Raw genomic sequence first — 27,355 nt, forward strand, 5'->3', positions numbered from 1 at the left:
TTTGTGATTTTAAAATCCACCGTTGCTAACAGACGTGTGTTTTCTCCTCTCACACCACTCGAGATGGTAGTTAACACCAACCAACCACAGCGTAAGAAGTGGGCGACGTGCTAATATTGTACAAAATGTTCAATCAAACTGAAGTGAGCTTGTTTATCTATAATGGCAGGATTAAATTGGAGTTGATGCTTTAAGTCAATGTTTATGCTCTTTTCAATGTACCGACACATGTATATATTTTTTAACAATTTTACAACTGACCCATTGTGACAAGGTCAGTTTCACAAGCGTTCTTTAGACCCACCATGACAAAGCAGCTGTCACCACCCAGGCAACGGCTCATCTCATTGGCTGAGAATAACTTTGTTGACACGCAGAGCCCACCCACATGTAAACAACTCAGAATTGATGAAAGACCACAAACAGCTGAGATGGCAATTCTATGGATGATCTATTCTCATAAAACAAGTATGAATATGGGAGAGAATTGTCCCAAGTGCACCTCATCCATGAAAACATTTTAGACATATTAACAACAGTTTGACAGGAATCAAAGATCTGCTCAGTACAAAGGTATTCCATATTTAATAACTGCACTCGTAGTCAAGACCTCCAATGTATAAAATATTTTAACCACATAATTAAATAGATCATATCTCCATGACTTTACCATTCTCCTCCTACTGTGCTTCAAAACCAAGGAGAAGGGGAAGTACCATACACTGTAGCTCTTTGTGTGTGAGAGAGACAAAGAGAGACTTCATTTCTGTTATTCCCAGTGTGTGAGGTCACTTTGTTTATTTCTGCATCTCGATCTCTTTACGAAGCTCTATCAGATACTGATGATCCTTTCCATGAGCCACCTCCATTATGGCCATCGCCTGGACGCGCACACACACACACACACACACAAAGAGAAGAGTTTAACAGTCTGCTATGTCTTTCACTCAAATTGACAGATTCAATAGAAGCATATATTTTCGTATCTCTCACTACATGTTATAACAAGTAGCCGCTATGGAAATGGAACTAACAGGCTTCTAGTAATGTTACCTTCTTCAGGGCATCGATGCCCGATAACTTTCTCTCCAGGCCCAGGTACAGACGGCCCAACTTCAGATACATGGAGGCCACATTCATGGAGTAGGGAGGGTACAGTATGCTAGAGGTCAAGAACAGGTATGTGGTTACTATACAGCCATCAGCTGACCTAGACAGGTAAGAATCATTACTGTACAAACCTGGGGAGATAAACATTACAGCTATACTGTATCAATTTGACAGGTGAGGAAACGGATCATAACCTGAAGGGTTCTAGGTGAATATGGATCAGTTTCTGTAGGGTTCTAGGTGTATGTATGGATCAGTCCCTGAAAGGTTCTAGGTGTATGTATAGATCAGTCTTTGAAGGGTTCTAGGTGTATGTATGGATCAGTCCCTGAAGGGTTCTAGGTGTACTTATGGATCAGTCCCTGAAGGGTTCTAGGTGTATGTATGGATCAGTCCTTGAAGGGTTCTAGGTGTATGTATGGATCAGTCCTTGAAGGGTTCTAGGTGTATGTATGGATCAGTCCTTTAAGTGTTCTAGGTGTAAGTATGGATTATTCCCTGAAGGCTTCTATGGGTATGTATGAATCAATACTTGAAGGGTTCTAGGTGTATGTATGGATCAGTACTTGAAGGGATCTAGGTGTATGTATGGATCAGTACTTGAAGGGTTCTAGGTGTAAGTATGGAATATTCCCTGAAGGCTTCTATGGGTATGTATGAATCAATACTTGAAGGGTTCTAGGTGTATGTATGGATCAGTCCTTTAAGGGTTCTAGGTGTATGTATGGATCAGTCCCTGAAGGGTTCTATGTGTATGTATGGATCAGTCCCTGAAGGGTTCTAGGTGTATGTATGGATCAGTACTTGAAGGGATCTAGGTGTATGTATGAATCTGTACTTGAAGGGTTCTAGGTGTAAGTATGGATCAGTCTTTGAAGGGTTCTAGGTGTACGTATGGATTATTCCCTGAAGGGTTCTATGTGTATGTATGGATCAGTACCTGAAGGGTTCTATGTGTAAGTATGGATCAGTACCTGAAGGGTTCTAGGTGTAAGTATGGATCAGTACCTGAAGGGTTCTAGGTGTAAGTATGGATCAGTACCTGAAGGGTTCTAGGTGTAAGTATGGATCAGTACCTGTAGGGTTTGAGGACCTTCTCTCCATAGCGGATGGCTTCGTCCCAATCCCCCATGTAGAGACACACTCCCATGGCCTGGTACATCATGTGCAGCATGTACACGTTGGAGTCCTCAAACACCTCACCCATCTTGTCCAGGCTCAGCTGGCACATCTCCATCAGCTCTCCAGGGGGTGCTCAAGAGTCAAGGTCAAGACTAAATGTACAGAATCAGGAACTTAGCCAGTGAGACTAAGCCAACTTAGCCAACTTCTACGCTGTAGATATTTGAGCTGTTGGGCAGAAATTAAAACCTATAATATAAGACACTTATTTGCATTTCTAAACTCGTCCACTTTAGCCCAGGTTGAGAGGCTACATGGAGAGAAGGACCACAAAGGATATTTTTCTGATATTTGTCAGCTATTTGTTTGGCAGAACGGAACTCTTTGATGGTGTTCCTAGCATAGCGCATCATGCTACTGATCTCCTCCGGTCCTGGAGGCTTGTTTCTCTTACGCACCTTCAGCTTCAACTTGTCCTAAAACAATTAACATTTGGGTGACGTATCCCTTTAAAATCTTAATTATTCAAATATGAATATTCAAGGTTTAGGAAGTAACTGATGATCATCTTACTTTAGATTTGGTTTTACACTCTTTGCAGTCGCAGGTGAAATAGTACGCGTCTCTCAACCTCTCGTTTCTGTCTGCTGTAGGGTAGAGGAGGTCTATGTAGCTGGTGAACACCTGGGAACACACACACAATACATGTATAAACATTCACCATTTAAGTTCACTATTCATACAGTCGTATATTGAGATCTATTTCATGTCGGCTCAGCTTTTTTGATCACCAGTCCTCAGAACAGGTTTTAAAATAACCCTGCAAAGCTCTTTAATCAGCTGCTGTGTGTCTGCTCGTTCTCGTCCTCGTCCTCCCTCCCTTCATCTTCTGAGACCCCACTAAGCCACACACTCCACTATCTACAGTATGTTCCTCAAAAGCCCCCTTGCCAAGATGAGAGACACAGACTAGACTACTGAAAGCCACCTATGACCTAACTTCCTGTCACCTGTCTACAACCAACCCCGGTCATGACAAGGCTCATTCCCACTATTCACTTCTCTGACTCAGCAGCATACTATCAATTCAATACACTTCTACCTGCCCCTTCCCTTAACCCCTCAATACTCTCCCCCTTCCTACCTGAAACATTGAACCTTGACACCAACCCACCACTGCCTTCTCACAGCAATCCCCATCCTTACCTCTTCCCCAGGGGCCATGTCCTGCACAGCCCGGACCTCGGCCACATTCCCCTTGTACGTCACTATGACGTTAGGACAGCAGCTGTGGTTTACCAGGGCCACACTGAGAGAGAGAGAAAAGGAGATAGATGGGGGGGTGAGCATGGGAACAAAGAGGGAGAGAAATGGGAAATAAATGGGAGACAGAGACAGGGGTTCTAATAACATCGCCATAGGAACGACATAAACACTCCCAGAGGGAACAACTTCATCATAACTGTTTACATGTATTTTTGTTGTGTTAACATTCACTATATAGACTATACTGAGGTCACAGAGGCCTAGTTTACCCAGATGCGAATAAAAAACTCTCATAGCTAGCAAATACAGACACTTCACTACACACTCACTATCCAAGGACATTTACAACCAAACAGCCTGTGTGTGTGTGTGACACCATTTACAAATTGCCCACCACCACAGAAGGGATAGTTTCCTTTTTATGCTGATCTAGGATTAGCTTTCCCTTGCCTGTGTGTGTGTGTGTGTGTGTGTGTGTGTGTGTGTGTGTGTGTGTGTGTGTGTGTGTGTGTGTGTGTGCGTGCGTGCGTGTGTGTGTGTAGCTTAATAGAAAATGACTCAAGTAAAGGTGAAAGACAACCAGTAAAATACTACTTGAGTAAAAGTCTAAAAGTATTTGGTTTTAAATATACCTAAGTATCAAATGTAATTGCTAAAATATACTTAAGTGTCAAAAGTAAAAGTATGACAACACAATTGTCTTGTTTTTAAAATGTACAGATAGCCAGGGGCACACTCCAACACTCAGACATAATTTACACATGAGGCATTTGTGTTTAGTGAGTCTGTCAGATCAGAAGCTGTAGGGATGACCAGGGATGTTCTCTTGATAAGTGTGTGAATTTGACAATTTTCTGTCCGGCTAGCATTCAAAATGTAACAAGTACTTTTGGGTGTCAGGGAAAATGTATGGAGTAAATGCAGTGGTGTGCGTGTGTGTGTGTGTGTGTGTGTGTGTGTGTGTGTGTGTGTGTGTGTGTGTGTGTGTGTGTGTGTGTGTGTGGGGGGGTATTCTCACTCTGGGTAGACTGCTGAGCCCATTTTCGACAACTCCTCATCCTCCACTGTGAAGCCATTACAATTGACCTGGAAGACAGAACAGGAAGGAGTCCCAGAATGGGTACAGACCTACAATAACACAGAGACTTGAGGGACACTGAGGTGATATGAAAGACAATAGTTTTTCTTTGTAATTAAAACTGCAGAGAAAATGTGAGTGTGTGTATGTGTGTTTGTGTGCGTGTGTGTTTTACCTGTGAGAAAAGTGTGAGGAGGGCTGTTTTGCTGGGGAAGTCCAGGTTTTTGGAGTAGAACTGGTGCAGGCTGGCTATGTCTCCCTCATTCATCTCCCTCTTCTCATTGTCTACATCGTCTATGTCTGAGAGACACAATGAAGGAGGGATGGATAGAAGGAGAGAGAGACAGAGAGAAACTCACTTAAAGATTGTGTAAAATATTACAAATGATGGTGTCTCCACAAGCCTTATTATCGAAGAGATGTCATATTAATAAAGTTGATCTAAACTTCTACTGCTGCTGTGGACTCTCTGAGAGGGTCTTCCTTCCATGCTAATCCTTGGACAGCTGCAAAGAGCTTCCAATCAAGAGTCCTTCCCCCCCACCATTCTCTCTCGACCTCACGCACCCCTCTCAATGCCCCTACAGTTCATAGCAAATGTGACTTGATCATATTTTTTTAAATGTTTAACCTTTATTTAACTAGGAAAGTCAGCTAAGAACAAATTCTTATTTTCAATGACGGCCTAGGAACAGTGGGTTAACTGCCTTGTTCAGGTGCAGAACGACAGATTTTTACCTTGTCAGCTCGGGGATTCAATCTTGCAACCTTTCGGTTACAAGTCCAATGCTCTAATTAATTGTATGTTCAATGTATGTAAAGCTGCTGTGCCATCAGGATGAATGGATTTATTCTATAAGGGGGGCACTCGTTGGGAGGCTCTGTTAAAGGCCTGGTAGAGGAGAGTGTCGGGTGACATTTCTCACTAATGTATAAATAGAGAGGGCCAGCTTGACAACGCTATTCTGTTTGTCTCTCTGAAGACTAGGTTTGAAGATAAGCTGCAGTTCAAAAGCAATCCGTATTAGGGCCAAAACATGGATGAATGATAATTACACTAGATTACATTATACTGTATATACAGTATATTGTAGCGACCTTAACCCAACACCTAGCGACCTTCTCATTATTTTTGGATCTCTTGGCGTAACAGCTAAGGGGTTGTGTTGACAGTCACTGGACCCGGATTCGGGTCCCGATCGGGGCTACACCCCGAATTTGCTACATTGGTGTAAGAAGTGAGTTAGCGTGCATGAGGCCATCGGCTAGGCGTGTACACGTGAGGGACTTGGTACACAAAGTAAAGGAAGATACCGGAACCCCCTAATTCATTACACTATCACTGTATCTTCCTTTACTTTGTGTCACGTTCAGTACCATGATGAAAGAGATGTATGTCTCTCACACAGAACGACAATAAGCAGACAACACAATGGAACACTCAGTGTAATGACTCATTCTTTCTGTGTGTGTTTTGTTAGTACGTGATTCCAGCTCTCCAATCAGCAGCAGCTTCTCTGACGTACTCCTCTCTTTCTGGGCTTTCTGCAAAAACAGACAGAGACAGTTGAGTTAACACCCTCTGACTGCCAAAATAAGCATCCCAAAACAACTAGCAGCACTAACAACACAGATACCATACAGACCTTAACCTTTTACTGCAGTGGGCTAAATCAGGATCACACAGAGTGTTTCTTGGTAGTCTTAAACAAATCTACTTTGAAACAAAGGTATACACCTCACACACATGGTTATGGGCTTTAAAAGAAGGCACCTGTACCATGTCAGATATAGAGTTGAAATGTATTCAGTTTTGAGTTTACATCCCAATATTACACTTTATTCACATCACAGAAGACTGAAATATAACAAAACCATTTGACATAGAAAAAACAGATTTTGGCGTTTATTAATTATGAAATTAGGCAGCCGCTACTCTTCCTGGGGTCCGGCAACATTTAGGCAGTTATACAATTTGACAAATATTACAATAGATTCATTACAGAATTCACAACACACTAAGTGTGTGCCCTCAGGCCCATACTCCATGTTGCGTCATAGTCCTCGCTGTTACATAAAAATACATCATATCTTTAAAAAAAAATCTATTATTAGTTACCTGATGTGGAAAAGTTCCATGTAGTCATGGCTCTATCTAGTACTGTGCGCCTCCCATAGTCTGTTCTGGACTTGGGGACTGTGTGCTAGTCGTTTAAACAAAGCTCACTGCTTTCAACATGTCAATACCTCTCACAAATACCAGTAGTGATGAAGTAAATCTCTCCTCTACTTTGAGCCAAGAGAGATTGACATGCATATTACTAATGTTTGCTCTCTGTGTACATCCAAGGGCCAGCCATGCTGCCCTGTTCTGAGCCATTTACAATTTCCCTAAGTCTCTCTTTGTGGCACCTGACCACACGACTGAACAGTAGTCCAGGTGCAACAAAACTAGAGCCTGTAGGACCTGCCTTGTCCCTATTTTAGCTACTGTTGTATCAATATGTTTTGACCATGACAGTTTACAATCCAGGGTTACTCCAAGCAGTTTAGTCACCTCAACTTTCTCAATTTCCACATTATTTATTACAAGATTTAGTTGAAGTTTAGGATTTTGTGAATGATTTGTCCCAAATACAATGCTTTTTTTGAAATATGTAGGGCTAATTTATTCCTTGCCATCCATTCTGAAACTAACTGCAGCTCTTTTTTAAGTGCTGCAATCATTTTAGTTGCTGTAGTAGCTGACGTGTATAGTGTTGAGTCCTCCGCATACATAGACAAAATGGCTTTACTCAAAGCCAGTGGCATGTCGTTAGTAAAGATTGAAAAACGTAAAGGGCCTAGACAGCTGCCCTGGGGAATTCCTGATTCTACCTGGATTATGTTGGAGAGGTTACTATTAAAGAACACCCTGTGTGTTCTGTTCGACAGGTAACTCTTTATCCACAATATAGCAGGGGCTGTAAAACCATAACACATATGTTTTTCCAGCAGCAGACTTTGATCGAAAAGGTCAAAAGGCGCGCTGAAGTCTAACCAAACAGCCTCTAAAATATTTGTATTACCAATTTCTCTGAGCCAATCATCAGTCATTTGTGTAAGTGCTGTGTTTGTTGAATGTCCTTCCTTATAAGTGTGCTGAAAGTCTGTTGTCAATTTGTTTACTGTAAAATAGCATTGTATCTGGTCAAACACTATTTTTTCCAAAACTTTACTAAGGATTGGTAACAGGCTGATTGGTCGGCTATTTGAGCCAGTAAAGGGGGCTTTGCTTCCCTCCAGGTCTGAGGGCACACCCTTTCTAGTAGGCATAAATTGAAGATATGGCAAATAGGAGTGGCAATATCGTCCGCTCTTATCCTCAGTAATTTTCCATCCATTTGTTGCTGGCATGTCATGCCTAAGTTTGCTAATCTTGCCAATGAAAGAATCATTAAAGTAGTTGGCAATATCATTTGGTCTTGTAATGAATGAGCCATCTGATTCAAAGAATGATGGAACTGAGATTGCCTTTTTTCCCAAAATTGCATTGAAGGTGCTCCAAAGCTTTTTACTATCATTCTTTCGTCACATGATTTCTCAAATTGCAATATGCTTGCCAATCTGTTGTGTAGCCACTTATTTGCCATTCCTTTTGCCTCATCCTTCTCAATCATACTATTTTTTAAATTCCTCATCAATCCATGTGGGATTTAACAGTTTTTACAGTCCTTTTCTTAATGTGTGCATGCTTATTAGTAACTAGAATAAGCAATTTTATAAATGTGTCAAGTGCAATGTCTGTTTACTTCTCATTACACACCACGGACAAACAAATATTTTTTACATCAGCAACATAGGAATCACTACAAAACTTATTGTACGACCTCTTGTACACTATATTAGGCCCAGCCTTTGGAACTTTGGTTGTCCTAGATATGGATACTATATTGTGATCACTACACCCGATGGATCTGGATACTGCTTATCATCACACTGGTAGAGTTACTGGTAATAACTGTGGAATAGAGCTACTTCTCTCTCTCACCTGTTTGGCGATTATCCTAGCCACCAGTCGGACGGACTCAGACGGACACCAGTTCTCCCCGTACGCTATCATGGCCCCGCACTCCAGCTTGTGCATGGCCCAATCCCCTTTCTGAGGAACACACACAGGAGATATGTTTAAGAATGTTGGGCCACTAAAGGTGTCCATTTGATACCACAACTGTATCATTTGTGCTAGCCTCCACTCATACTCCATTTGATGTCATTGAGTGATTGGATGGAGCGTGCTAAAGAGATAGTCAGACAGCATGCAACTCCACAGCGGACCCTCTTATCCATAGCGACTTGCATTCATCTTGAGATAGATAGGTGAGGTAGGGTTTCAGACGTACACACCCATTACTCATGCCCGACAGAAAATATCCCCGACCACACTAACCCACAATTCGAAACAACCAGTCTTTAGGGATGACCTTAACCCAAACACAAACTATATGCTTTCCCCTAACACTGGTGATATAGTATATCCTCTACACCCTTACCTACCCACTCCAAACTAACTCCTCTACCCCAGCCCCATCCATGCCCTCAGCCATTCCTGGAACTATAGGCATTCTGCCTATAGGATATTAGTGACACATTATCTGACCTCTAATATAAAACACACAGGACTTCACATTCAGAACTGAGAGTATACAGTATACACACTGATGCTGGAAGAGAATGCAATGTTAGGTACTTGTCTATGGCTGTATGTATGTACAGTAACAGTCAAAAGTTTGGAGACACCTACTCATTCAAGGGATTTTTTTATTTTGTACTATTTTCTACACTGTAGAATAATAGTGAAGATATCAATACTATGAAATAACACATATGGAATTATGTAGTAACCAAAAAAGTGTTAAATAAATCAAAATATATGTCAGATTTGAGATTCTTTAAAGATTCATTTCCTTTGCCTTCATGACAGCTTTGCACACTCTTGGCATTCTCCCAACCAGCTTCATGAGGAAGTTAACTGGAATGCATTACAATTAACAGGTGTGCCTTGATAAAAGTTAATTTGTGGAATTACTTTCTTTCTTAATGCATTTGAGCCAATCAGTTGTGTTGTGACAAGGTAGGGGTGGTATAAAGAAGGTAGCCCTATCTGGTAAAAGACCAAGTCCATATTATGGCAAGAACAGCTCAAGCAAAGAGAAATGACAGTCTATCATTACTTTAAGAAATGAAGCTCAGTCAATTCTGAAAAAAGAACTTTGAAAGTTTCTTCAAGTGCAGTCGCAAAAACCATCAAGCGCTATGATGAAACTGGCTCTCTTGAGGACCTCCACAGGAAAGGAAGACCCAAAGTTACCTCTGCTGCAGAGGATAAGTTCATTAGAGTTAACTGCACCTCAGATTGCAGCCCAAATAAATGCTTCACAAAGTTCAAGTAACAGACACATCTCAACATCAACTGTTCAGAGAAGACTGCGTGAATCAGGCCTTCATGGTCGAATTGCTGCAGAGAAACCACTACTAAAGGACACCAATAAGAAGAAGAAACTTGCTTGGGCCAAGAAACACGAGCAGTGGACATTAGACCGATGGAAATCTTTCCTTTGGTCTGATGAGTCCAAACTTAAGATTTGTGGTTCCAACCGCCATGTCTTTGTGAGACGCAGAGTAGGTGAACGCATGTGTGGTTCCCACCGTGAAGCATGGAGGAAGAGGTGTGATGGTTTGGGGGTGCTTTGCTGGTGACACTGTCTGTGATTTATTTAGAATTCAAGGCACACTTAACCAGCATGGCCACCACAGCATTCTGCAGCGATATGCCATCCCATCTGGTTTGCGCTTAGTGGGACTATCATTTGTTTTTCAAAAGGACAATGACCCAAAACACACCTCCAGGCTGTGTAAGGGCTATTTTACCAACAAGGAGAGTGATGGAGTGCTGCATCAGATGACCTGGCCTCCACAATCACCCAACCTCAACCCATTTGAGATGGTTTGGGATGAGTTGGACCACAGAGTGAAGGAAAAGCAGCCAACAAGTGTTCAGCATATGTGGGAACTCTTTCAAGACTGTTGGAAAAGCATTCCTGGTGAAGCTGGTTGAAAGAATGCCAAGAGTGTGCAAAGCTGTCATCAAGGCAAAGGGTGGCTACTTTGAAGAATCTAAAATCTAAAATATATTTGGATTTGTTTAATACTTTTTTGGTTACTATATGTGTTATTTCATAGTTTTGAGGTCTTCACTATTATTCTACAATGTAGTAAATAGTCAAAATAAAGAAAAACCCTGGAATGAGTAGGTGTGTCCAAACTTTTACTGGTACTGTATGTATGTGCAATGTTATCATCATCATCATCATCGTCGTCTTACCTGACATTTCACATTGCAATACAATGCTTTTTTGCACTTCCCACATTTTGCCAAGCCCTCCTTCCTATAGATGACAAGACAATGGGTTAGTGGGGAATGAGTACTAAAACATCCATAGCTTCTAGTCACATTTTCACCTAATACTGTTACAAACAGGGCATTACAGCCAGGTAAATACTGCCTCACAGAGCACAGTGGTATGCTATCATGGCACAGTTTAGCAGCCACTGCCAAACATAGTAAGGAGTCAATTCCTTTTCAATTAACTTCCTTTATTGACTGAGTTGAAATGGATTGAGCCCCAACCCTGAATATGGTTCCTGATGAACATGGCATACACAACTGCTGTAGATACACACACGACATGTATGACTGAGACATGACAGTCTGTAGTTGATCTTCACAGTCATATTTTGAGTGCCGGTTCAACGAGAGAGAAAAAGGCAAGACAACTGGTGACTTCATCACTGTGTGTTGTGTGTGTGTGTGTTGTCAGTTTTACGGAGCAACCCATTCCTCCTGAGGTGGGGGCAGGAGTTGTTAAAGGGGTTTCTCCCGTCATAACCGAGGGGGACTGTAGCCTTTGAAACATTCTGGGGTATTAATAGATGTGCCCTTTGAGTTGGACCAGCTGCCATTTCAGACACAGAGAACAAGAACAGTAGAAAACTCCAAACATGCCACTGATACTGCAGGGAGTCTATGGAGCTGGGAGTCAAGACCTACCATTGCAGTGGGTTGTAGGCTATCTAGTTCCTTTGGGGCTATGGCTAAAGACTGAACCATTGGTCTCAAGATGAAAGAACTGTACTAATCCTGCCGGTATTGTCTACAGACAAAAAAGGGGTCGCAACTTCCAAACGGTTGTTATATTACTGCCCTTTTTGACTAAAGAGCAGCATCATCAATCCATCAATTGCAGAATAGTGACAGACTACATTACAGCAATTAAAGCAGCTGGATATCTCAAATGTCTCATGTATGCCTTGAGAGAAGAGATGAAAAAAATAAAAATTCTATAGATGTAGGATCTTAATTTGATCACTCTTTTGTTGCTTATAATTTTTCTGCACAGCAGGAAATGCAAACTTGCAGTGTAGTCAAGGTTTAAAAAAGCTACTAAAGTTCGTAATTTAGACTTTAAAATATCAGACTTGATTTGCCCTAATAAAAAACTGATCAACCCATAGAAAAAATGTCCATTAATTATAATCTACACTACCGTTCAAAAGTTTGGGGTCACTTAGAAATGTCCTTGTTTTCCATGAAAACATGCATGAAATGAGTTGTAAAATGAATAGGACATATAGTCAAGATGTTGACAAGGTTATAAATAATGATTTTTAATTGAAATAATAATTGTGTCCTTCAAACTTTCACTTCGTCAAAGAATCTTACTACATTTACACACACTGTATATAGATTTTTTCTATTGTATTAATGACTGTATGTTTGTTCATCCCATGTGTAACTCTGCTGTTTGTGTCGCATTGCTTTGCTTCATCTTGGCCAGGTCGCAGTTGTAAATGAGAACTTGTTCTCAACTGGCCTACCTGGTTAAATAAAAAAAATACTCAATTTGAAGCAATTACAGCCTTGCAGACCTTGGGCATTCTAGTTGTCAATTTGTTGAGGTAAGAGATTACACCCCATGCTTCCTGAAGCACCTCCCACAAGTTGGATTGGCTTGATGGGCACTTCTTACGTACCCTACGGTCAAGCAGCTCCCACAACAGCTCAATAGCGTTGAGATCCGGTGATTGTGCTGGCCGCTCAATTATAGACAGAATACCAGCCGATTGCTTCTTCCCAAAATAGTTCTTGCATAGTTTGGAGCTGTGCTTTGGGTCATTGTCCTGTTGTAGGAGGAAATTAGCTCCAATTAAGCGCCGTCCACAGGGTATGGCATGGTGTTGCAAAATGGAGTGATAGCCTTCCTTCTTCAAGATCCCCTTTACCCTGTACAAATCTCCCACTTTACAACCACCAAAGCACCCCCAGACCATCACATTGCCTCCACCATGCTTGACAGATGGCGTCAAGCACTCCTCCAGCATCTTTTCATTTTTTCTGCGTCTCACAAATGTTCTTCTTTGTGATACGAACACCTCAAATTTAGATTCGTCTGTCCATAACACTTTTTCCAATCTTCCTCTGTCCAGTGTCTGTGTTCTTTTGCCCATCTTAATCTTTTCTTTTTATTGGCCAGTCTGAGATAAGCCTTTTTCTTTGCAACTCTGACTAGAAGGCCAGCATCCCGGAGTCGCCTTTTCACAGTTGATGTTGAGACTGGGGCGTCTGTTTCTCGAACTAGACACTCTAATGTACTTGTCCTCTTGCTCAGTTGTGCACCGGGGCCTCCCACTCCTCTTTCTATTCTGGTTAGAGACAGTTTGCACTGTTCTGTGAAGGGAGTAGTACACAGCGTTGTACGAGCTCTTCAGTTTCTTGGTAATTTCTCGCATGGAATAGCCTTCATTTCTCAGAACAAGAATAAACTGATGAGTTTCAGAAGAAAGTTATTTGTTTCTGGCCATTTTGAGCCTGTAATCGAACCCACAAATGCTGATGCTCCAGATAATGAACTAGTCTAAAGAAGGCCAGTTTCATTGCTTCTTTAAATCAGAACAACAGTTTTCAGCTGGGCTAACATAATTGCAAAATGGTTTTCTAATGATCAATTAGCCTTTTAAAATGATAAACTTGGATTAGCTAACACAACGTGCCATTGGAACACAGGAGTGATGGTTGCTGATAATGGGCCTCTGTACGCCTACATAGATATTCCATAAAAAATCTGCCATTTCCAACTACAATAGTCATTTACAACATTAACAATGTCTACACTGTATTTCTGATCAATTGTATGTTATTTTAATGGACAAAGATGTGATTTTCTTTCAAAAACAAGGACATTTCTAAGTGACCCTAAACTTTTGAACGGTAGTGTATATCCTCCTTGTTAATATGCATTGACTTCCCATTCGCCAGTCTCTAATCAACTATCTGCACCTGTTGCGCCTGTTATGCACAGCAGGTGTGTCTTCTTAAGTATGTGTCTTCTTAATTTGTTTGTACCGCACTGATGAAGGCATAAGGCTGAAACATACGCCCTGTTCCATTTTATATATATTGCACCTTGCACTTGTGCGAGTACTTTTTCAACTCTACAGATATTTTCTCTCCCACGCCTTTCATTTTAGCCTGAGCGCAAACCCTCATACTGGCTTTCCCCATTAATTATAAACTATATTCACATTTCCTATTGCTGCAGGATTATTTTCCTGCTGTAGCAAACTGGCACAAATTAAGGGAAAGGTTCACCCATTTTGGATGTTAAATTATTGTTGTGCATGCCTGAGTGATGTTTTATCGATACCCTGGGTAATTTCATGTTTATCTCAGTTATTGGCATTGAAGCAGGCAGAAATCAATGACGTATGACGTAGCAATGTGATAAAATCGCTCTCATCACACTGGAAGTTAATAGGAATATGACTTTTAGATCGTGAAAACGTCTATAATACACGTCAGATTTCAATACTGGCCGATGTCATAACTCGGGAGGATGTCTTCTCTCGAATGAGAAATGTATCATATTTTTGCGATATTCCTACCTCGAGAAATGTGTAATTCACATTGTAATTTTTTCATTTTTTTTTATCATCACTCAATCCCTTCTCAAAGTCAGTATGTATGTTGAGAAGCGTGCCTATTTTTCTCTAAAGTACATAATGTTACAATTCCAAAGCTATACGATATTATAGATAGCAAGTTAGTCATCTCATATCTCAAAACATATTTGTTATGTTGTACTTCTTGTTGACGAGATTCGTGCTAATGTTGGGTTTTTGAGCTAGCGCCCAATATACTCCCATTCACTACTTGAAGGAGAGCGCTCTTTGTCCCAGAATGCACCGTGTGGCCCACTGACGTAGCATGGGCAACGTTTCCCATCTCCTCAAAAAGTATATCTGCCAATTGTAAATGTTTCATTCCACTCTGTGTGGCACATCAATCTGCAGGTTGAACATGATGAGATTGTAGACTACTAAATTGATAGTGCAGTTTGTTTAGGTGATTTTACAACTAACTAGATACTTTACCAGCTGATATTGTCTTTGATATTATTGTGTGTAGCTATGTTTTCTAGCTAGCTAGCTACCTAGCCAGCCAGCCCATAGAGAGAGCATTGCATTGTGGATTTTGTAGTCAACTTGAGCTGCAACAGATTTCCACAAGGATTTTTCACGTTGCTACCAACATTATAACCCCCAAATGATACATTTCTTTAAAAAATTATTGTTCGCACATATTAGTGTTATTTAGCACCATATAATTAAAGGAATGAGTGGATTTGGTGGATTTTTTTCTTTAAGATCCTACATCTATAGCATTTACAAAGAGATGTTTCACTGCAGGAAGACAGACATCTCTTTTTCTTTTCATATTGAAGCACAAAAGTTTACTTGAACTTTTATACTTGTCTCTAAAAAGGACGGGGATAAGAGAAAAGGTTAAGTTTTAATGAATAGCACACAGTATATTCTCCTTTGAAAAGTTTCTCTTGATAAAATGAACAGACACTTTGGCATTTCAGAAAGAGAACATGACACAGATCTTACAGCATAATAACATAAGACATAAGCTACATATGAGAACCAAAGGCAAAGGGGTTCTTATCCCATACCTTAAAAAAAAATGGTGCCCTTTATGACAGATGCTAATCATACAGCAATATAATATAGAATGCAAATGCAAATCATCCAAATATAGCAGTAATCTTTAAGAACAAATTGTTCTTCATGTTACTTCTAAGAGAGGTTATTTTCTGCCAAGTAATTGAATGAAGTGAACCACCACCAAATGCATAAACAAGGACAGGTCAGTAGAGTGGTTCAGCTCACAAGGGCACATCTTTAATTGCACAGAAAGAGAACTGAAATGTTAGAATATTTGAATAGGCATTCATATTTGCTATGTTATCCATTAAGGGTGAGCATTTAAAAAGGTCTCACGCATGTATTTACTATTAGGCCATAGCACAGACAAGCAGCCAGCCCCAGAGAAGCTGTCACAAAGACAAAAACAAGCAGCCAGCCGCAGAGAAGCTGTCACAAAGACAAAAACAAGCAGCCAGCCCCAGAGAAGCTGTCACAAAGACAAAAACAAGCAGCCAGCCCCAGAGAAGCTGTCACAAAGACAAAAACAAGCAGCCAGCCACAGAGAAGCTGTCACAAAGACAAAAACAAGCAGCCAGCCCCAGAGAAGCTGTCACAAAGACAAAGACAAGCAGCCAGCCCCAGAGAAGCTGTCACAAAGACAAAAACAAGCAGCCAGCCCCAGAGAAGCTGTCACAAAGACAAAGACAAGCAGCCAGCCCCAGAGAAGCTGTCACAAAGACATTTTCTGCCTGTGGGACGATGGAATGATCCCTCTCGATGGGAAAAGAGAAGGATTGGAGAAAGAGAAGATAGTATCTAGATCTTTCAAGGAGTTCACTGTTGAGTAAAGGACTATGTAGACACCACCCACTGGGGAAAAATTGGTTGAATCAACGTTGTTTCCATGTAATTCCAACCAAAAAATGCAATGTGATGACGTTGAATCAACGCGGAGGGAAAAAAAAGTCAGAAACGTAAGAGAATGTTTTGTTTTTTTCACCCAACATTTAACTTAAATCCAATGAGATGGTGAAATGTTTTGTTGATTTCACGTTGAATTCACGTAAGTTGAGAACTCAACCAAATGTAGATCAAAACTAGACGTTGAACTGGCGTCTGTGCTTAGTGTGCAGGGGATCTTGCAGATGACAGCACATCTGTACTTACGGGGACCTCACCCCAGGACCACTCCAGTGTCAGGTGTAAAGAAAGAGTGTGTGTTGCAACATGGAGTGTCTGTTAAAAGAATCAATTAAAATTGACATTAATATGTGTCTATCTAGAAATTACAATGAAATTATAAACACAGCACCCCCTACCTCCAAGAAACTGAGTTGATTTGAATGGCAAAGTTGACTGACAAATATACTGCTCAAAAAAATAAAGGGAACACTTAAACAACACATCCTAGATCTGAATGAAATAAATAATCTTATTAAATACTTTTTTCTTTACATAGTTGAATGTGCTGACAACAAAATCACACAAAAATAATCAATGGATATCCAATTTATCAACCCATGGAGGTCTGGATTTGGAGTCACACTCAAAATTAAAGTGGAAACCACACTACAGGCTGATCCAACTTTGATGTAATGTCCTTAAAACAAGTAAAAATGAGGCTCAGTAGTGTGTCTGGCCTCCACGTGCCTGTATGACCTCCCTACAACGCCTGGGCATGCTCCTGATGAGGTGGCGGATGGTCTCTTGAGGGATCTCCTCCCAGACCTGGACTAAAGCATCCGCCAACTCCTGGACAGTCTGTGGTGCAACGTGCGTTGGTGGATGGAGCGAGACATGATGTCCCAGATGTGCTCAATTGGATTCAGGTCTGGGGAACGGGCGGGCCAGTCCATAGCATCAATGCTTTCCTCTTGCAGGAACTGCTGACACACTCCAGCCACATGAGGTCTAGCATTGTCTTGCATTAGGAGGAACCCAGGGCCAACCGCACCAGCATATGGTCTCACAAGGGGTCTGAGGATCTCATCTCGGTACCTAATGGCAGTCAGGCTACCTCTGGCGAGCACATGGAGGGCTGTGCGGCCCCCCAAAGAAATGCCACCCCACACCATGACTGACCCACCGCCAAACCGGTCATGCTGGAGGATGTTGCAGGCAGCAGAATGTTCTCCACGGTGTCTCCAGACTCTGTCACGTCTGTCACGTGCTCAGTGTGAACCTGCTTTCATCTGTGAAGAGCACAGGGCGCCAGTGGCAAATTTGCCAATCTTGGTGTTCTCTGGCAAATGCCAAACGTCCTGCACGGTGTTGGGCTGTAAGCACAACCCCCACCTGTGGACGTCGGGCCCTCATACCACCCTCATGGAGTCTGTTTCTGACCGTTTGAGCAGACACATGCACATTTGTGGCCTGCTGGAGGTCATTTTGCTGGGCTCTGGCAGTGCTTCTCCTGCTCCCCCTTGCACAAAGGCAGAGGTAGCGGTCCTGCTGCTGGGTTGTTGCCCTCCTACGGCCTCCTCCACGTCTCCTGATGTACTGGCCTGTCTCCTGGTAGCGCCTCCATGCTCTGGACACTACGCTGACAGACACAGCAAACCTTCTTGCCACAGCTCGCATTGATGTGCTATCCTGGATGAACTGCACTACCTGAGCCACTTGTGTGGGTTGTAGACTCCGTCTCATGCTACCACTAGAGTGAAAGCACCGCCAGCATTCAAAAGTGACCAAAACATCAGCCAGGAAGCATAGGAACTGAGAAGTGGTCTGTGGTCCCCACCTGCAGAACCACTCCTTTATTGGGGGTGTCTTGCTAATTGCCTATAATTTCCACCTGTTGTCTATTCCATTTGCACAACAGCATGTGAAATGTATTGTCAATCAGTGTTGCTTCCTAAGTGAACAGTTTGATTTCACAGAAGTGTGATTGACTTGGAGTTACATTGTGTTGTTTAAGTGTTCCCTTTATTTTTTTGAGCAGTGTATATCCCAAAACTCTTAGAAATCTTAGAAAGTTCCCATCTTCAAATATGTCAGATCATGTAGCTGTTTGTTTACCACCCATTTGATTAAAAGCTGTTATTTTACTGTACTACAATTTGTGAATGATAATTATCTTAAGTGTTGCCACATGGACCCGTTATGTGGAATAGGCCTACAGAAAGCCAAGCCCCTCCACTGCGGCATACAGAAATAGATTTTATAGATTGGGCCTGTCATGCCAAATAGTGCCTCTATTTTTGCCTCTATTTTACCTCGTAGCGGTCACGAAGGAAGGAGGATGCGGGCAGTTCTAGTTCTATTTCACCTTATAAGCGCTCGCTCAGTCTGCACAAAATTGTTACCTCAGAATTGCTCTCCAATGATGGTGTTTTTGACGGTGACAACCTGCTGACTACCTGCTGCTTCAGAGGCCCGAAAAGACTGGAAAGAGAACACTCTTTCTTTACCATATATTTGTCTTCATATAAGAAAATATTGTTAAATAGGAATAAATCATTTAAGCTGTTTTTAGATTAACGTTGCTAGCTACTGTACTTATTTACCTAAGCCTGCATAGTCAGCTAGCCAGCTACAGTAGCTGTCTAGGCAGGCTGTGACTCAGAGAGGGACACTTTTTGGCCGGGGGACATTATTTGTCATGACAGCCCCATCATGACAAACTACAGTGCTTCTACACCTGCATTACTTGCTGTTTGGGGTTTTAGGCTGGGTTTATGTACAGCACTTTGAGATATCAGCTGATGTAAGAAGGGCTATATAAATACATTTGATTTGATTTGATACAGCACAAACTGCTCTGGAAAAGAGCCCTGGCCACGCTACAAACTCATTATTTTGGTAGTAGGAGAGCAGGGCACCAATGACTGGACAATATATGAAGAGTTTAATTCCAAAACACAGAAATGTTGGCAAATTAGCTTTTATTGTTGAAATAAATTACGGAAGAGATATGTGATTTTTTACTATATAATCATGGCATGGGGTTGTTCAATGACAGACATGTACTTGTTTAAAATGTATCACTTGATGGTTTCATTTCAGAGGCAAATAATCATGTTTTTTTGCTAAATGCTAATGTTTTACACAGTGAAATGTAACAACTATCTACATTTTTTATAAAGAAATGCACAATTGATACATATGTGACATCAATAATAAAAAATATATACTTAGTAATGTGAGCTCTGTATGTAAAACATTTACGTTTGACATTTTAGTAATTCAGTAGATGCTCTTATCCTGTGCGACTTGAGACTGTGTTGTCATGTTTTGCTGCCTTGTTATGTTGTTGTCTCAAGTTGTCTCTTTATGTAGTGTTGTGTCTCTTGTTGTGATGTGTGTTTTGTCCTGTATTTATATTGTATTTGTATTTTTATGTTTTTAATCCTAGGCCCCCGTCCCCGCAGGAGGCCTTTTGCCTTTTGGTAGGCTGTCATTGTAAATAAGAATTTGTTCTTAACTGATTTGCCTAGTTAAATAAAGGTAAATAAAATAAAAATACTTACAGTAAGTGCATTCATATTAAGATAGCTAGGTGAGACAACCACATACAGTATTAAAGTCAAATATACAGGATACGAAACATTCCATTGTAGCTAAACAACGGACATAAAGCATTTGCCACAAAAAACAACATTTTCATACACATCTAAAATCGATGAAACAAAAGTCTGAGAACAGTAATATTTTACACACACATAAAGGTACCATAAGCAACCATTTCTGATTTTAAAAAAACAAGTGTGAAATATTGGTGGATATAGTGTTTTGGAAATAAACTATTCATATTCAGAGTAATGTAAGCCAATATTGTCAGTCTGAATATCTGGCAAATACTCATTAGAAGGCTATGATGTATAAGTCAATCCTGATATCACAGATCTAAGGCAGAAACAGTGGGGCATGCGGACCTGGGTGGATATGTGATACAGATGTAAGATCTACATTTTATCACTCTTTTGTTGCTGAGAATTTTCCTGCACAGTAGTGTATTTGACTTGTAGTGCGTCTGAGTTCTAAAAAGGCTTCTAAAGTTTGTCATTTCCACTTTGAATTTTCAGACTTGATTTGCCCTAACGAAAAATGTATCAACCCCCACAACAATGTCCATTCATTATAATCCATATAATAATTCACATTTCCTGATACTGCGGGATTATTTTCCTGCTATAGCAAACTGTCTCAAATTAAGATCTGACATCTTTATGTAAGGGTGTTGTATTTGTATTTATTAGGGATCCCCATTAGCTGCTGCCAAGGCAGAAGCTACTCTCCCTGGGGCCCAAACACATTAAGGCACTTACTGTACATCACACATCAAACAAAATATAAAACAGTACATCATATAACATTATTACACCACTACATATCTACAATATAAAATGTATACCACTATACAATAATATTACAATGTACATGTGTGTAGTAGCGCTGACACTATTTAGTCGACTGGTCGATTGTTTGGTCGACAGGCTGTTGGTCGACAAAGTTTTTTTAGTCGATCAGTAGCAAATATTTTTTTTTAAATGATGGCACACAAGACACGTCTGATTCACTAGTACATGTACCGTTAATTCCCATCATATCTAATCTACAATCCTTGTTTGGTTACGGTACTTTCTGATAATGCATTCAGTATATTATTATTACAGTCTTACCGTTGTCATTGTAGGAGGGGACACGTTGTTTGTAGAATGCACAACCTAGGCTACACTTGTCAGAAGAAAGTTTGATAAGGTGTATTTATCTGTTTTTTTTTTATCTGATTCTACTGCTTGCATCAGTTACCTGATGAGGAATAGAGTTCCATGACGTCATGGCTCTGTGTAGTACTGTGCGCCTCCCATAGTCTGTTCTGGACTTGGGGATTGTGACGAGACCTCTGGTGGCATGTCTTGTGGAGTATGCATGGGTGTCTGAGCTGTGTGCTAGTAGTTTAAACAGACAGCTCAGTGTGTTCAGCTTGTCAACACTTACAAAAACAAGTAGTGATGAAGTCAATCTCCTCCACTTTGTCAATGAGCGATTGACATGCATATTATTAATGTTAACTCTCCGTGTACATTTAAGGGGCAGCCGTGCTGCCCTGTTCTGAGCCAATTGTAATTTTCATAAGTCCCTCTTTGTTGCACCTCACCATACGACTGAACAGTAGTCCAGGTGCCTCTAGGACCTGCCTTGTTGATAGTGTCTTTAAGAAGGCAGAGCAGAGCTGTATTATGGACAGACTTCTCCCCATCTTAGCTACTGTCATATAATTTTTTTTTTACCATTACCAGTTTACAATCCAGGGTTACTCCAAGCAGTTTAGTCACCTCAACTTTCGCAATTTCCACATTATTCATTACAAGATTTAGTTGAAGTTTAGGGTTTAGTGAATGATTAGTCCCAAATACAATGCTTTTAGTTTTTGAAATATTTAGGACTAACATATTCCTTGCCACCCATTCTGAAACTAAATGCAGCTTTTTGTTAAGTGTTTCAGTCATTTCAGTCGCTGTAGTAGCTGACGTGTATAGTGTTGAGTCATCCGCATACATACAGTACATACATCCCACAGCTTTACTCAAAGCCAGTGGGATGTCATTAGTAAAGATTGAAAAAAGTAAGGGGCCTAGACAGCTGCCCTGGGGAATTCCTGATTCTACCTGGTGTTGTGTCTTTGGCATCATTAAAAGTGAAGACTGTTATTTTATCAAATCAATTCTCTGTAATTATTATTACGTGATTAAACTAATCATGTAAATGTAATTAACTAGGAAGTAAGGGCAACAAGGAAAATTTTCAGATTACAAAGTTATAATTTTCCTAATATAACTCTTCAGATATTTTAATAGCTGATCAATTAGTCTTCTAAATAATGAATTATTCTTTACCTCACATTAGTCTCATTCCAAATATCGCAAATTGTTGGTTATCTGCACGAACTCAGCCTTTACTATGAATCATCCATACACCAATTGTCTTAATCATTTATTTACTAACTAACTAAATAATCACAGAAATGCATAAACAAACAAACAGTAGATCTGTTACTACCAAATGATAGGGAAGATTCCCTAGTGAACTAAGCCGATATGACGGCTTGGTGGACAAAGGGAAGTGGGTGTGGACTGAGCGAGAGTGGGAAAGACAAAAGGGATCACTACACACACAGTTGATAATTATAGTAATTGAAATGCTAAACCTTTGCACATGAACGCTCACTCATTCGGGAATAATTGCAATCAATATATATTTACGCCCAGGTGTCGTCGTGATCTCTGTTGGAATCGTCAGTCCATCTGCTGGAGAGTCAGTTCATCTGCGTCTCTTTCTCTCTTTCTGGTTCCCTGAAGATCAAAGTCTTTTGTGGTTAGAATGGATACTTCAGAGTACCATTCAGAAATGTTCTCATACAATATATCTTTCGGCGGTTGTCAGTAATAGCATCCCAGGGTTACATAATTTCTAGCTGCAGACTAGTAATTAGTATCTAAGATTGGCTCGTATTCTATCGGGATCGATAGTCTCGGGAGGGGGGGGGGGGGTTATTTGTAACTGGAGGTCGACCGATTATGACTTTTTCAACGCCGATGCCGATTATTGGAGGACCAAAAAAATGGCGATACCGATTAATCGGCCACTTTTTTTGGGTTTATTTATTTGTAATAATGACAATTACAACAATACTGAATGAACACTTATTTTAACTTAATATAATACATAAATACTATCAATTTAGCCTCAAATAAATAATGAAACATGTTCAATTTGGTTTAAATAATGCAAAAACAAAGTGTTGGAGAAGAAAGTAAAAGTGCAATAAGTGTCATGTAAAAAAAGCTAACATTTAAGTTCCTTGCTCAGAACATGAGAACATATGAAAGCTGGTGGTTCCTTTTAACATGAGTCTTCAATATTCCCAGGTAAGAAGTTTTAGGTTGTAGTTATTATAGGAATTATAGGACTATTTCTCTCTATACGATTTGTATTTCATATACCTTTGACTACTGGTTGTTCTTATAGGCACTTTAGTATTGCCAGTGTAACAGTATAGCTTCCGTCCCTCTCCTCACTCCTACCTGGGCTCGAACCAGGAACACATTGACAACAGCCACCCTCGAAGCAGCGTTACCCATGTAGAGCAAGGGGAACAACCACTCCCAAGTCTCAGAGCGAGTGACGTTTGAAACGCTATTAGCGCGCACCCCGCTAACTAGCTAGCCATTTCACATTGGTTACACCAGCCTAATCTCAGGGGTTGATGTCATAAACAGCGCAATGCTTGAAGAATTGCGAAGAGCTGCTGGCAAACGCACGAAAGTGCTGTTTGAATGCTTACGGGCCTGCTGCTGCCTACCATCGCTCAGTCAGACTGCTCTATCAAATATCAAATCATAGACTTAATTATAACATAATAACACACAGAAATACGAGCCTTTGGTCATTAATATGGTCGAAATACAGAACCGTTCCGTATTTTATCTAACGGGTGGCATCCCTAAGTCTAAATATTCCTGTTACCTTGCACAACCTTCAATGTTATGTCATAATTATGTACAATTCTGGCAAATTAATTACGGCCTTTGTTCACACAGTTCGCAATGAGCCAGGCGGCCCAAACTGCTGTATATACCCTGACTGCTTGCACGGAATGCAAAAGAAGTGACACAACGTCACTTCCCTAGTTATAAGAAATTCATGTTAGCAGGCAATATTAACTAAATATGCAAGTTTAAAAATATATACTTGTGTACTGATTTTAAAGAAAGGCATTGATGTTTATGGTTAGGTACATTGGTGCAACGACAGCGCTTTTTTTGCAAATGCGCTTGTTAAATCATCACCCGTTTGAGAAATTAACAGGCACCGCATCGATTATATGCAACGCAGGACACGTTAGATAACTACACATGGTTGATGATATTACTAGTTTAACTAGTGATTATGTTAAGATTGATCGTTTTTTATAAGATAAGTTTAATGCTAGCTAGCAACTTACCTTGGCTTCGTGCTGCCCTCGCGTAACAGGTAGTCAGCCTGCCTTGCAGGCTCCTCGTGGAGTGCAATGTAAGGCAGGTGGTTAGAGCGTTGGACTAGTAACCGGAAGGTTGCAAAAACGAATCCCCGAGGTGACAAGGTAAAAATCTGTTGTTCTGCCCCTGAACAAGGCAGTTAACCCCCGTTCCTAGGCCATCATTGAAAATAAGAATGTGTTTTTAATCTGACTTGCCTAGTTAAATAAAATAAATAAATAAAAATGTTGGAGAAGTTTCCATTAAAGAACACCCTCTGTGTTCTGTTAGACAGGTAACTCTTTATCCACAATATAGCAGGGGGTGTAAAACCATAACGCATACGTCTTTCCATCAGCAGACTATGATCGATAATGTCAAAAGCCGCACTGAAGTCTAACAAAACAGCCCCTACAATCTTTTTACCATCAATTTCTCTCAGTGCTGTGCTTGTTGAATGTCCTTCCCTACAAGCGTGCTGAAAGTCTGTTGTCAATTTGTTTACTGTAAAATAGCATTGTATATGGTCAAACACAATTTTTTCCAAAAGTTTACTAAGGGTTGCTAACAGTCTGATTGGCCGGATATTTGAGCCAGTAAAGGGGTCTTTACTATTCTTGGGTAGCAGAATGACTTTTGCTTGCCTCCAGGCCTGAGGGCACACACTCTCTAGTAGGCTTAGATTGAAGATATGGCGAATAGGAGTGGCAATATCGTCTGCTATTCTCCTCAGCAATTTTCCATCCAAGTTGTCAGACCCCGATGACTTGTCATTGTTGATAGACAACAATATTTTTTTGTAAGTGTCATTTCAGTCACATATGGCAGGTGTTTAATAAATCCAAGAGATATACAATAATTCTTCAAATTAAAAAGTTATTTTTTTCAAGAATGCAACCTTTAATATGATGGTGCATTGTTTTATCCCTAATATATCAAGTCCATTAATTAGGGGTTCAAAGCAAAGCTGTTATTCTTACAAAAAAAAATCATTGACATGGTCAAATAACTCAGGCATAGAATGATAACTTTTTAAAGAATTTGGCACACAGAAACTACAGGCCATGAGTAACTTGGTCAAAAAACATGGTACCAATTGGCTTATAGGTGGCGCTGCTATAAGCAGTCTCACTTAAACCTTCATACCCCATTTGACCTAGAGAACATTTTTATGTAGGTGTCTTTCCTCATGCTGAACAAATTTGCCTCAAGGACCCATAAGGTCCGTCAGGATAGGTTTTCCTCCATCTTGGACATTTTTTGAAACCTTAAAAAAAATATATTTTCATTAACTATAAGTCCAAATAACACAAAATTCGGTATGTAGACCCATGGTACATCTCTTAGCTTTAAAAACGCGAATAAACAGTTACACGATCTAGAGCATGGTCAATCAAGTTAATGTTTCTAACATTTTCAGAACACTAAGCAACTATTGATTTAGAACACTGGAGAGTTACCACAAGGATGCTTTCTACTGTGAGATACATTCAGCCTCTTGCGAATTGAAGGAAAATTATGAAACACAGAGAGAAGAAAGGTGCATTATTTTAGATGTTTTTTTATTGTTCAATATTTTTGGAGATGCCTGGCTTCCCTTGGCCTCCATGAATACAAACCACTGAAGGGATTGGTTAAGAGATGGCTGAGTTATTGCTAAATCAGGAAATCAGATTTTACATGTCCATTTAAATCCTTTGTAAATCCACTTGCCATCACCATCATGGACATCCCTAAGATGAACCTCACTTGGTTAGGTATTGATATCTCAAAAAACAAGGAAACTATTAACAACTCATTATTTGCATATGTAAAGCATATGCTAATGCTCAAAATCATCTGCAATCATTTTCTCCTCAAGAACCATATATCAGATACACTCCAGATTTGGTATTTTAGACACATGTTTGCACATAAAAGAAAACGGTTAATACATGATAGAATGCTTGCTTTGTTATCCAACTGATCCTGTCCTTTTCTGTCATCATGTGAAACCGGGCATGGCTGCTTGCAGCTATATATATACACATTTACATTGTAGCTATTATGCAGACGCTCTTATAAAGAGTGACTTAGGCCTACAGTTAGTACATTCATCCTAAGGTAGGTGAGAAAACCACATATCACTGTCATAGTAAGCTATTTTTTCCTAAATAAAGCAACTATCAGCAAAGTCTGTGCTAAGAAAAGACAAGTTGGAGTGTTAGTCCAGTAACTTTAATTACTGCTTCTCTTCTTGCGACAATTGTGAGCTCACACTGGTTGCTGTGATTAACTCCCCTGTGAGACACAATCACAGTCAAATACATCCGTTATGGAGAGGAATAAAAATATATGACACCAATGAAATAAATCGGCTAAATGACGAATCAGTTCACCTCCACATGCAAGACATGAGAAAAGTGGTTGACACTTGTCACGGTGGAGTGATAGCCTACCTTGTGAAGCAGAATTCACAGTTAGAGCCTCTCTCGCTGGCAGTCAGGACGTAAGTATATGGAAGACTAGCGAAGAGAAGCTCCCCAACTTTGAAGGGTTTGGTGACCCGGAGTCCTCGCCCTTTGCCCGGACTGACGAACCTCTCAATTCCCTCAATGTTCTCTTTCATTCTGTCGCTTATACAGTAGAGAACTTCCTTCCGAATTCCACTATTCACCAATAATCAGCTACAATAAACCAAACCCACGTTTGGCGCAGAAATTGCCTACGTGTCGTTAGAATTACACCGGTATGGTTTAGTGCCCCTTCCCTAAAAAAGCGACAGCGTCACCGTCCCCAATTACGGTTCATA

The 27,355-nt window shown here is 40.5% G+C and overlaps 1 protein-coding gene across 1 annotated transcript; it reads right to left on the reverse strand.

Moving 5' to 3' along the window:
* Positions 1 to 569: 569 nt before the first annotated feature.
* Positions 570 to 27,355, reverse strand: LOC106607928 (N-lysine methyltransferase SMYD2-A). The gene is made up of 12 exons (XM_014205408.2): positions 27,003 to 27,355; positions 10,941 to 11,004; positions 8,607 to 8,717; positions 6,061 to 6,121; positions 4,752 to 4,876; positions 4,517 to 4,584; positions 3,439 to 3,541; positions 2,806 to 2,916; positions 2,573 to 2,708; positions 2,187 to 2,361; positions 1,054 to 1,162; positions 570 to 881 (listed from the first exon to the last, which is right to left on the reverse strand). The coding sequence occupies exons 1-12, from the start codon at positions 27,170 to 27,172 to the stop codon at positions 798 to 800; spliced, it is 1,317 nt and encodes a 438-aa protein (XP_014060883.1). The 5' UTR covers positions 27,173 to 27,355; the 3' UTR covers positions 570 to 797.

This window comes from Salmo salar, chromosome ssa06 (genome assembly GCF_905237065.1).
Source record: "Salmo salar chromosome ssa06, Ssal_v3.1, whole genome shotgun sequence".
Taxonomy (NCBI): Eukaryota; Metazoa; Chordata; class Actinopteri; order Salmoniformes; family Salmonidae; genus Salmo; species Salmo salar.

Coding starts and splice junctions, on each gene's coding strand:
- LOC106607928 (XM_014205408.2), bottom strand. CDS start 27,172: ATGAAAGAGAACATTGAGGGAATTGAGAGGTTCGTCAGTCCGGGCAAA. Junction 4,585..4,751: donor TCCTCACACTTTTCTCACAG/GTAAAACACACA, acceptor TCTGTCTTCCAG/GTCAATTGTAATGGCTTCAC. Junction 882..1,053: donor GCATCGATGCCCTGAAGAAG/GTAACATTACTA, acceptor GTGCGCGTCCAG/GCGATGGCCATAATGGAGGT.